Genomic DNA, 12748 nt, shown 5'->3' on the forward strand with positions numbered 1-12748 from the left:
GTTGTCTGTAGTCCAGTGATACTACTGAGTGAGAGTGCACACACAGACACACATTCATCATTCAATGAACTCTCCAACATGGCAGAATTATGCCAGCAGGAGGCAGATTTAGAGAAAACTACTGTTTCTGAGTCTTGTCGTTTTCTTGCTCCATACCTAAGTGAAAATAATGTTTTGGGTTTTTACAGACAAGCAGTGATCAAACAGTCCAGTGATTTGTCTCTTTGGACTGCATCTTCCTGGGACTGAAAACTAGTTTAAAAGAGCTCTATGACCCACACGAATATTCATCTCGTGATTGATTTCTATTTTGGTCCTCTTCATCTGTAACTTCATATCTCAGCAGGTGAGCAAGTGTGACTTGCTTGTCCCAGCAGTGCTGGATTTGTGATGTGATGAGTGTAGTAAATATGTTTTTTTTCCCTCGGAAATTAAAAGCAAGATTTTAGTTTTGGCTTTGCACATATCAGTTTATTAACACAGTCATCCACAAATACTAGCTGTTCATGGTATGCATAGCAATTTTTAGTAGAGCAGGGTGGCATAGTGAGCAGGGAGTCTCTTTAACCTATTGGTACTTGATAAGGTGTCTACTACTGTCGCAACTCATGCAAGGCCTGAGACTTTCCACAACCTAAACTTTAAAGAACCTGTGAGTCTTGGCACTAAGTTTTCATTCATATCTTCACTGTATTTTACAAACTGGAAGAGTGCACTTATTAGAGTGCAGATCTCTGTCAGGCATCCTGAAAGGAATATCTGACTGGAACCACTTTGTGATCTCAAACATTTTGATTAGTAACGGCTGTTGCTGATGTGTGAATTTTTTTCAAAAAGTGTGAATCACAGAGGTATTTCAGTATACACTCATGAATGTACAGAAAAACAAATAGGCTGACCAGTCCAGTAGTATGAGAGGATAGCTGTAGAGTAATCAATGACGTTGACAAATCACTCCAGCTCTATTGATGAGTGAAGACTGAATCTTGACAGCAAAGTTTTGGGCAGTAAAACAAAACAATGAGCGAAAAGATGCTGAAATGCTCCGTAGAGCTGAGAGGAACTGCAGACCTGGGTGATAATTCTTTGTGGGTTTGTCACTACAAGTGACCTCTTTCACATTTGCAGTCTTTTGATCCATTGCCATTATAAAACTTTTACTCAGTGCAGCTTTAAAGAAAGCTTCACTGTTTAAGACTTACTTTTCAGTATCAGACTTTTGACCTCTTAGCTGAGGGGTCCATACACAAAAGAGAACAACCAGAAAATATTAACACAGACATTCATCATTATTATCACTGTAGATTGAAAAAGTCAAAATTAATAATATTCATCCAAAGTAAAATACTTGATGAATGTGCAGCATGTAGATATGTATACTACAATGAATATAAAGAACCAGCCTTCAGTCTCATGTGATCTTTAATAGTTTCTGTTCACAGGGTTACAGTGTTAATCAAGGAAATGGTCAGGAAGATGTTTCACATCCCTGAGGCGACAGTGGGAGGTCATGCCAAACTTGGTGCCCCTGGAGTTGCCTTGAGGATCTTTAGAAGTCAGGGCCTTCTTTCTTCAGGTTCTTGTAGTCTGTGTTGATGGCCACAAACTGTGGAAGGCAGGAGGAATACATTTAAATCTGTTTTGCTTAAATTAGATTCATCAGTGCTGTCTTTAGGAGACGGCGTGGAAAAAAAAAGAGGCAGGGGTGAACATTTTTATTACCCTTCATTGCAAATATAGACACATATACATGCACACACACACAAACCCAAACACACTAATTTACCTTACTTTCCATATTTTTGTCTTGCTGAGTCTTTAAGGACAACAGTTTGCATATGTCATGGATGATATATATGTTGTGTGATTGCAAGCATGTGTTCTGCATACATCACAGCCCTTCAACTATGATAAACTCACATTTTTTTGCACTGGCAGTGATTATTTTCTCCCCGTGTATTTTTCTTGATTGGTCTGCCATTAAACCCCTCGACTCCCCCCTTCTCCCTCTTCTCTTTCCCGCTTCCCCCTCCTCATTACGATCATTGTTTGGACTTCAGTGGAATTTCGATGCGAGACCTTTGCCTCGCTATCGAGAATTAAACATGCCGTGTCCTGACCTTTTGTCTGCAGCGACTTTCATTCCACTGGCAAGCAACGCAGCCTTGAAACCCTCAGAAAATGCTCTTTCTTTCTGAAAAACACATCATCCACATCTTCTCTTCGGGGACTTGTCAGTTGGTTGTTTTTCTGCTCTTATTTTAGGTCAGCACTGTTAATAATTTCATTAGTTTGTCTGTGGCTCTGGCCTTGTTCAAGAGGTAAGGCAAATTATTACCAACCGCTAAAAGCTGCCGGTTCCATCTGCCTTAATTTGTTTTTGAAAGACACTTTGTTTTGCTTTGTTTGAACAGATGTGAAGAAAGCCAGGAAGCAGCCATGTTGATCTGACATTGTTTTGCCTACACTGGTCGGTCCAAATCTATTTTGGTGGGTTGTTAGGCTGATGATGAATGTGAGATCATCACTGACTCAAGTGTCTAGATCAGTGGTTTTCAAACTTTTCAAGTCGTGACACCCTCCAAAAAAATCAGGTTGGTGTTTGCAACCTCTCTGTCTGTTCGAGACTGTTCAGGAATTATTGTGTAACACATGAAAGCTACTGAACTCACATTATATCACTGGTACAGGCAATGTAATGTAAAAAGCTACTTCCTTCATTATTTGATTCTATTTTCCAAACCATCTGGGTACCCCCAACTGGTTTATGGACTACACAGGGTTCAATTTTAATGTTTTTTCTCTTACCCAGTTGGGCTAGTAGGTCAAAAACCTACTTGCCCAAGGTTGACTTTAATTTGCCAACTGAACTACCAGGACACCAAGAGAACTAGCAATTGAGACCAGGGCTGGGGCGATTCATTGACGTAATCAACGTCATTGATTACGAAAATATGTTGATTTGCATATCGTATGTCAACACATCGAGCCTCAGCGCGATCATCTAAAGTGTTGGTGTATTTTAGACAGAGACACAACAGTTTGGCTCTCTTTAGCTCCACAAATTGGACGTGACTTATCACAGCAGGAGAAACTACTCTGAGTGCTGGAACTGAAGCACTGAGCATCCTGTCTTCCTCCTGCAGCTGCAGCATCACGCCGTTTACTTTGTCGGCACCCAGACGCGACGTATGAGGATTATCAACACGTGGAACATATTTCTGTCAGTAGAAGTCACTTTAATTAGACTTTCTAGAAGTTTCTTTATCACCCCCATGTTAAAAGTGATATCTGCACTGCTGCTGTTAACTTTAAACCATGCGTCATCGGATGGTGTTATTCAACTGTTTTGTACTGTCTGTTCACTTTGTCAGCCACATGAGTGAGAAATGGCAAAAAATAACATTACAGATTGTTTGTTTCTAATTTATTTCAGTTGCCTGAAAAATTCTGAACGTTTTTTTTTTTTTTTTTTTTTTTTTTGGCCCACACTGATGCAAAAATACACTACCAGGGATTCATCTTACCTGAACTTAAATAACTCCATGTCATAACCAGTTTAAGTTTTAAATCAAAATACAGATTTTTCAGTTCACTTAAGGGTTGACAGTGATAAGTTATTGGATTAACATGCATCATAGCTCCTATTTTCTGATCAGGCGTCTGACATGGAGTCTATTAAATAGGGTGGACATTAAAAATATGTCATTGTTATCATTGTTCTAATGTGCTTTATGTCTCTATTTTTCAGGATTATGATTAAATAAAATATTGCACTATTAATGAGACAAGTTTTTGATATTTATTGAATCATAAAACATAATAAGTTAATCAAAAAAAATAATTGATAGGTGTAGCCCTAAATTTGACAGTAAACTCATACAGAAACTGTTTACTGAGGTCATAAATCAGCTGGGAGGTAGGGTCATTTTGAGAATGCAGAATTACAACACTTCCACATTGGCTTTACTTTTCAAACCCAGAGGCACTATCCACTTTTTCTTGTACTGTCTATGGTCTAGATTAGTTTTCTAGCAACCATGATTGGTGTGAGCAGGCATGTGGCCCCTCATTGTGTGACTAGGGAGTAGTTACCTTGTACTGGTAGGTTGGGTCGAGGTTGTTCCAGGGCTCTGGGTTGTTCTTCTTGTCCCACAGGCTGCAAATGTGGAAATATTCAGGGCATGCAAAACAAAGAAAAAGAAAGAATAAAAACATGTGAATGAGAGAGTTGTGCATGATGGAGGAGGCAAAGAGCAACACAAAGAGCAGATGAAGACTTTGAGAAGAGAAATGAACAAATAGGAGGAAGAAGAGCACAGAGGAACAGAAGGACAGAGACAAAAGGAGATAAATACATAGAAGTTGGAAAAAAAGAGAGATGATTATGAGATGAGGTGAACTCAGCCCAGTGACTTGGCAGTGATCCTCTGTTCATTAACCAAAAAGTCTGGATTTCACAGCACTCCACTGTGACTGTCCATCCCTCCTCCTCCCCCTCTGGCAACACGTCACGTCGCCAAAGCACAAACAAAGAGACCGGGAGAGTGATGGCAGAGCGGGCATGTCTCCCCCTCTCTCTCCATTACCACAAGCACTAGACCATCTGAGAGAGAGAGAGAGGAAGCCACTGACCACAGCACTCATCACCAGCTGGTGATGAGGTCAGCCGTTATGGCTGACCCTCAGAACAAGTGGCCTTGTGTGGCCCAAAATAGGACATGGACAGTGCACATTTACTGTATGTGTGCGGTCACTGAGTTCAGTTTGGTCAGTGCAGCCTCAGAGATATGACAGTTTCATACAGCCAGCTGCATTTGTTATTAACCTATGTATCTATCATAAAAGCTTTGTTTTGATATCAGATTCAGTGCACTCACATGGATGGCATTACTGTTAGCGTTCCACAGCATTTTACTGTATCAAATCTAAATCCAGTATCTGCTGATTGAACCCAATCCTTTTCCAATCCCTTCTAATCTAATAAGATTCACTTTCAACATCTGTAAAAGGGCCCAACCTTTGGGCTGATGATTATCTGCAGATTTCAACTCATTACATATGTATTTATTAGATATGTTGGCCAAATAAAATTGTACATAGTTTCTGCATCACAGAGCAGTAATAAGTCTATTTTTCTAACTGTAAAACATTCCATTCAGTGTACGTTTTTATCAAACGTCTTTAGCAAACAAATTTTAAGGACCAGTATGTAGGACTTAGTGGCATCTAGTGGTGAGGTTGTTGGTTGCAATCAACTGAATAGTGTTTGCCTCACCCTCCTCTTCCAGGTGTGTGCGAGAAACTATGTTGATGTGAAAAGCGCCGTCATTAGTTATTATATCCACTTAACTGATGATGATTTATCAAAAATCTGATAGTATTAATATTTTGTGAAAGTAATAGTCATCCCCACAGTATGTGCACGCCTGAATTGAAGCTGTCATAAAAAGTTAATTAAAGAAAAAGTTCATTTTCTACCTTTACATGTACTTTTAATGTAACATTACTTTTGCAATGATGTGGGGACAATGATGTCAAAAGTTGGGAGAAACTTACACGTACAGTTCTCGGCTGTTCTAACACTATTGTCAAACTTTAACTTTGGTCAACAAATACAATGCAAAATACACAAGCCTTTACTTCATAGAGTGCCCCTGTCTGCATAGATTCAGTTGGCGTTTGCCAGAAGTGGATCAAGAATTTACCAAATATAACAGAGAGGACTTTGTTCCTGAAAATCTTGAATACTTGAATACTTATAAAAATATGATTTCATATATCTTTTTTATATGTTACACAGCTCTTCATCACTGTAATGTGGCAGAGGTAGTCCATTTTTTTCTCTATTTCTCCATTATCTATTTCTGGCTATTGCCAGTTAGTATCACAATCGAAAAAGGAACTTTCTTCAGTTACTGAGGACCACTGTCTAATATCAGCAGGCACTATGTCTAGAGGGGAACACCAGACCTACAAAAGATCTTGTGAGAGTGATCATTTTAACTGAAACCATGAGAAGAGTTTAGCAAATCTTTGGATTCCCTTTAAGAGACGACCAGCAGACATCGAGTGACAGACACGACGACGTGGCACCGCAGTAATGGCGGTCCTGCTAGATGGCAGAACACACAAAGTGGTCACCGAATTCATCTTCATATTCAGGTACCTGTCACACTGAACAGCTGACAGTTATTTTGTAGACCTTCTCACATTGCTGGAGGTCCAGATTCGGGTCAGTAGCAAAAACATTAAAATATTTACGTGACATGAATAAATAAAGGAGATTCTGTCCCCTGAAACTGATCACCTGGATTGTTTCACCAAAGAAGAATCACCACCAAGTGTGAACCAACAGTGACACATTGGTTTGTGGACTGCCATTTTGAGGGCTTGAGTTTGGCATTATGTGGGTCTCTAACTTGTTTTTGCAACCAGAGCATGCGCAGCATAATGAGAATGTGGTGCTGGTGCGTGATGTTTTCACAGTTTGATCTGAATTCCAGGAGGCTCCATTGGAAACTGGCAAAAGAGACAGACAGTGCTAGCTAGAAATTAGAATCCTGCTGCCTAAATGTTTTGCCTTTGATTTTGAGTTTATTGCAAACCTGGAGCCAGATGCAAAGGGCAGCCATTGCCTATCAGAACCCAACTCTGCTGGCAGTTTTAAAAATTCTCAAATAATACCCAGCTTTATGTAACAAGGTTTGGATTGAGCTGATAGTCGCTACCGTGGCTACTCGTTTAGACAGATGACAAACTTACGTCACATGAGGTCCTCTTGCCAGACGGATCAGATAGAAGCTGGCCCCTGTGATGCCCACAGTCAAGAAGAAAAACTGAGGGATTAACTGAGGAGAGGAGAGGAATGCATTAGTCCCAGACCACAGAGACACATGAAGGTAAACTTGGCTGTGATATGTACCATGAACATACACCTGTGTAAAATACACACAGATTGTACACACACATACACGGGTAGTTGTTATTCCTGTTTTTCCTCTCTCTGCCCTCCTCCATATGCATGAGGCCCAGGCCATGTGTGAGGCAGCTCACTGTCAGCCTGGGTTGAATGGGCAAGGACGCGCTGGAAGAGAGAGCTGCTGTGTCTGTGTGTGTGTGCCAGCCTCTCCTCTTCAACACTATACCTGTCAGGCTGAGCGACAGCATCACACACACACATGCACACACACACACACACACACACACACACACACAAACACACACCATCTAGTAAACACATGCACGTAAATCAAGTAACACACACACAGGCACGAATTTGTGCGCCTACACACACACACACACACACACGTAGACACACTTTTATTTGATGTTCTGCACCGTGATGATGACAGGAATTAAAATAGAAAAGCACATTAGGGGGACAGGGGGATAATGTGATATGTCATCTTAAACACCCAAAGCTTAGCTGCGTCAATCCTCTCACCGCACTGCATCTATTCATCAACACCACACCGCCATACATTCCCTGTCTGCTTTACTTTGCTATGTGATACTGTATGTATGAAACGTGGGTGGGTGGGTGGGGAGTCGCACCACTGGTGAACAGCTGTTCTCAGCCCACACAGATCTAGTCAAGCTGTTAAGAGATGACAGTTTGATCAGGTTGAACTGAAGGATGTCTCTACTCAGCTGTATCTAGACATCTGTCTTCTGTCTGATTGCGTCGCCACTTGCCTTGTCGTTGATTAGGAGACTGTCTGGTGATGAAACTTTGATATTCACTACCTTAAAGTGGCGCTTGAGAGAGATGAAGAGAATATCCCAACAACTCTGACTCAGAACGTGGACCTCCTTCTTCAGACTTTTACTTAAGTGATCAGATGTACAAGTATCAAAGTGCAGTTTGACAGCAAACAGCTGAGCAAATCTGTCAGTCAATACTGCTATAACTAAGAGTTATACTTTAGTCATTGCTGACTAAATATAGTTCTTCATTATTCATCAAATCATTTCTGCTTGAAAGAATTACTTAAACAATTAATCAATTTTCAAATTGGTTGTGATTAGAACTGCAACAATTACTCCATTAATGGTTTAGTCAATCGAAAGAAAATTAGTTGCCAAATATTTTAAAATATATCCAAAACAATTGCTTAGAGCCCAAAGCGATGCCCTCAGATTCTTTGTTTTGTCCCATCAACAGTATATAACCTCAAAATATTGCATTTGCAACTATATTAAAAAAAGACAAAAGTAGCAGTGTCTCACATTTAACATGTTGAAACAAAGCTGCTAAAAAATAAAACCAGATTGCTCCAAATGTGACATAGACCCCCATATAGAACTGCCAACATTCCATTAACTCTTAGAACCGCTGCAGGGTCATTTTTTCCTTCGAACGAGCCACAGTGCCTGCAGTCACAAAAGGGATCATTTATAGAAGTTTGACGAAGTGACGAGACAAACTTCTTTTTAGAAGTGAGTTTATGAAATTTATGATGTGAAGTCTGGAACCAAAAACAGTTTTTGGTGTCTGTATTTTATGTTATATTGAGACTTAAACTTTCCACTCATACGCCACCTCTTTGCCCATTTTTGGATTAGCTGGGTGAGCAGGCATTGCCATAATGGCGACAGTTGGAACTAGGACACAGAGCTTCACGACTTCTCAGAAACATATGGGTGATGTCATAGGCCCTCTGCCAACTATTTATTATACTGTCTATGGCTGAAACCAGTGAGTGAATAGATTAACAGAATTGCAGTCAATCAACTATAAATTAGCCATTTACTGTATTTCATTAGCAGTCTGCTGTGGTGTGCTCGCCCTGCATAGGTTTTAAGTTCTCCAAATATGGTCACTATGAACTTCTCAACTTCTCCAGATTCACTGTGGAAAAAACGTCATGCACACCAAGTTTTTACTGCATGCACGTATATATATATATATATACACACACACACACACACACACACACACACACACACACAAACACACACACACACACACACACACAGACAAACATACATAAACATATATGAACATGCTAGGTCGCACACACTAGTCCACACTGAACACACTATATGCTGAGTGCAGACGCTCAGTTACGATCATTGAAGTAAACACAAACAGCCATACACACACAAACACATGGAAGCAGGTCAGCTTTGATGACTCATGCACACCCATAGACACACATGCACACACACACACACACACACACACACACACAACCAGTGAATAATCAAGACAAGCCTGTGTGTAGGGAGCTGTCCACTCCCTGGTGCTGATATCTTCATATCGTGCCACAAAGTGAGTGTTCCACCTCTCACCACTCAGCCTGACCGATATAGGAAGTGTTTTATACTCGCTGGGGTTCGATACTGTTGCTGCCCTTATTACTTTTCTGGTGCACTGCCAAACCAGCCCTGTCAATCCACGAATTTGGGTCACCCTCAGCGTAGCTGTGAGGCAACAGGAAAAAAAAAACAAGCAGAGAGCTTCTGTGTCTTTCTCTTACTTTGTTTCTCTTCATTTTATTGTGATAGTAATAAAGCAAATTAACATGCCAGTGATACAAAGTAATTATGTTCAGTCACAGTACCTGTTTTAAACGATTCAGATGAGCAAATCAGTAATTATAATGGTTTGTTGTGTGTAATGTGTGTAACAAAAGAATACAAGCTCAAAGATCCACTTACTAGCTTTTAAAGCTGTCAGCTCCATCTCACAGTCATTCAACTGATGGTGCTGGTTAAGGTGTTAATATTATATCAATGTCAATACATTTGTCTGTAAAATGTCACAAAAGGATGCAAAATGCTCATCACAAGTCCCCAGAACCCATGGAGATATTTTTTGTAATTGCTTGTTTTGTATGTGCAGTATGTTCATTTTCAAAGTAAGTCTTCCCTAGCTTCCATTGTAGGGCTAATGATTATTTTCTTTACTGATTATTCTGTCTATCATTTTCTTGATCAATCAGTTAGTTATTTGGTCAATATCAGATCAGTGTCAGAAAAAAACGCACAGAAAGTTTGCCAAAGCCCAAGCTGTTGTTCTCAAATGTCTTGTTTTGCTCATAACCCAGAGATATTGAGTTCACTGTCATAGAGGAGTACAGAAATCAGAAAATATCCACATAAGAGGCTGAAATCAGTGAGGTTGGACATTATTTTTTTTTAAAATGCCTCAAAACAATGAATCACTTATTACAATAGTTTGCAATTACTTTAATAATTGAAAATAATAACAATCGACTATCTGTTGCAGTTCTAATTTAGTAGATTCAAAATTGATAACCTAAAATGTTAAATTTGAAAACCTATAGCCAAGAACCAACAAAAGCTATACAAACCATTAAGTTTATAGAAAAAATCAATCTACCTTTACAGTTTGTTTTTAGGCCTTTTGTACATTATGAGAAAAAGTGCTTGATGTTAGTCATAGAAATAATCACAGAGCTCAGTAGATATGTAAGTATGATGCAACCTACCCCTGGATGTTTCTTCGCATGTTCAAACATGGTCTTAATCATCTTGGCTATTCTTCCAAAAGAAGAAAGAAATAATGACTAAACTATATTAAAAAAAAAAAGAGAGAGAGAGAAAACTGAGAGCTAAAGCCTGACGAATGTATCCATGTGAATGAATGTTTGTTTGTTAGCTGAAGTACTGTATGTTGGCAAGTGCAGACAAACCCGTTGCCAATCTGTTCCTCTCCCTCCCTGCCACCCTCCCATTGGATGAGTGAGAGGGTCAGAGGCGAGAGGGAGCCGGGGGGAGAGAGGGTGAGACAGTCCTAATCCTCATAATCACATCTGTTGAGGACACTGTATGTTTCCACTGAGGCTCATTGAGTACTCGGTGTCCTAAAGTGTTTTGTTACACAACAACAAAACTGCAGGTACTGAAACTCAGATTTTTACTGACACGACAGATAGAGACATTTTTCAGACATTTCTTCTTGAAAGTGCAGCAGCAGTGCAGCCCGCTCCTGTAATGGCTTCTTGTTCAGACCTCACACCCAGAGTGCAGCCATTGTGTTGGATGGTTTCATGTTATATTGTCGTTTCTAAAATGACGAGCCACTTTTTTTATGGATAGTCATCACTCTAAAACTTTAAAATCGTCCCCCGGCGGCTATTAAACGGCGCTGCTTTTGCAGAGTGGCTTGTTCAGTGTAAAGAGGAGAGAAGTAATAGCAGCGTCCAACATGTCCCTTGGGTCAGGACCTTTGTACCAGGCACGATAATGGCAATTGATTAGTCAGTGATGCAGCGCCTGCAGACCTTTCAGGTTCCTTAACAGCACTTTGCAACCTAATGTAATTAACACCAAAATGCTACGTTGTGCAAAATGCACAGGTCATTACTATTCCTTACTTAAGGTTGCTATTGTTTTCTCACATTTATCATGCTTAAGTGGATGAGGCAAAGTGGTTGCATTTTAGCTACAATAGTGTCATGGTTCCAGGGACGGAAAGTCAGTCTGTAGGTCAATACGTCCACCACTTTGATCCTGACTAAAATATCTCAACAGCTACTGGATGGATAGTCATGAAATTATGTACACTCAAGACATTTGAGGCCCCCAGAGGATGATCCCCTGATTCTTCATCTGGTACCACCAGCAGGTCAAAAGTTTCTCTTGAAAATGTATTATATATGTTTAGTGAGCCCCGGCATTAACTGTTTTTGCTCTGTGCTCCATTAATAGTTAAGCAAGTTTTGTACCTAACGGAAACTCAGTGTTGGAATAAATTCTGAAGGTGGTTAAAAGTTGTTGCAGGGAGACTTGTAAAAGTGACATGTCACATCTGAAGTTAATCTTAGCAAAAACAAAACTGTCTAACAATTTAGCTCACAATTGATGCTGATTAGCTTGCTAGTTAATTAGCATTTTGATCATATCAGAATTAGATATTTTGTTTTGATCAGACATTTTGCTAACTTAGCTAATTAGCTAACTTATTATATAATTACATTTATTTACAAATATTAGCATGCTAACCAGCATGTTGACTGTAGCATTTAGTGCAAAGCAGCACTGTGGTGTATATCCTCACAGAGCTGCAGTATTGCCGCCTGCAGACTCTTGAACTGCATTCCAAATCATCTACTTTGTACCACAGCTGCCATTATAAAGTAAAACCTTTTAACTTTTTTAACTTTTAAAGTTATCACAGTCATTTTAACACTTGACCTTTAACGATTCTTTACTGAATAAAACAAATGTTGCCTTTAAGTAATAATTAAAGAGAATGAAAAAAGTTAACATATGCTGTAGTAACTTTACTCTAAGCCTCGTTTAACTGAACAAAACACTAAACATGCTGTTATCTCCGGTAGCAGCCTGTGGAATAAACATTTCAGAGTATAAGGAAGATAACAAATCTACTCATGTGTAGAGGCTCACTTTGCACAGCCTGCATTATTTGGGATGTGCACCCATTTTCACAATTTTTAACTTGTGTTTACTGTATGAAAGGTGTCCAATATTTGATAGTGATTTATGCTGCACTGCCTTCGTCCTGCAGTCTGGTGAGTCACCATAAGTTGTTTTACCTCACGTTTGTCAGTGGAAAGAATGCTATTTCTGTATACCACATGACAAAAGTAATGGGTGCAATTTTTCACCCAGCAAGGATAGAGAGATTGATGACGGTTGATGGGGAAGGAAAGGTGTTCAACAAAAGAGGATGGGGGGGAAATGAGATGCATTAAGACGAAAGAGGAGAGAGGAAAAAGTCAATACATGCTCCCCATCCCTCATCAGTCTCCTC

At 39.8% G+C, this 12748-nt stretch overlaps 1 protein-coding gene across 2 annotated transcripts; it reads right to left on the minus strand.

Annotated features, from left to right (window-relative positions):
• Positions 1-1404: 1404 nt before the first annotated feature.
• On the minus strand, positions 1405-10660 carry LOC146331962 (cytochrome c oxidase subunit FA4). 2 transcript variants are annotated; one of them, XM_084745411.1, is made up of 4 exons: positions 10461-10660; positions 6766-6851; positions 4096-4159; positions 1405-1606 (listed from the first exon to the last, which is right to left on the minus strand). In XM_084745411.1, exons 1-4 carry the CDS (start codon positions 10500-10502, stop codon positions 1550-1552), a joined length of 249 nt encoding a protein of 82 aa, XP_084601537.1. In that variant the 5' UTR covers positions 10503-10660; the 3' UTR covers positions 1405-1549. The 2 variants fall into 2 exon arrangements, with proteins under 2 accessions (XP_084601537.1, XP_084601527.1); XM_084745401.1 differs by lacking the exon at positions 10461-10660 and adding an exon at positions 6975-7205.
• Between the last annotated feature and the right edge of the window lie 2088 nt (positions 10661-12748).

Source organism: Lutjanus erythropterus, chromosome 2, assembly GCF_056507025.1.
Source record: "Lutjanus erythropterus isolate fLutEry1 chromosome 2, fLutEry1.hap2, whole genome shotgun sequence".
Lineage (NCBI taxonomy): Eukaryota > Metazoa > Chordata > Actinopteri > Lutjaniformes > Lutjanidae > Lutjanus > Lutjanus erythropterus.

Excerpts from the sequence above, each read along its gene's own strand:
- LOC146331962 (XM_084745401.1), bottom strand. The coding sequence starts at position 7,040 with ATGGCCTGGGCCTCATGCATATGGAGGAGGGCAGAGAGAGGAAAAACA. Across the intron at positions 6,852-6,974 it reads CAGGAATAACAACTACCCGT|TTAATCCCTCAGTTTTTCTT; the intron begins GTATGTGTGTGT and ends TCCTCTCCTCAG. Across the intron at positions 1,607-4,095 it reads ACCCAACCTACCAGTACAAG|TTTGTGGCCATCAACACAGA; the intron begins GTAACTACTCCC and ends TGCCTTCCACAG.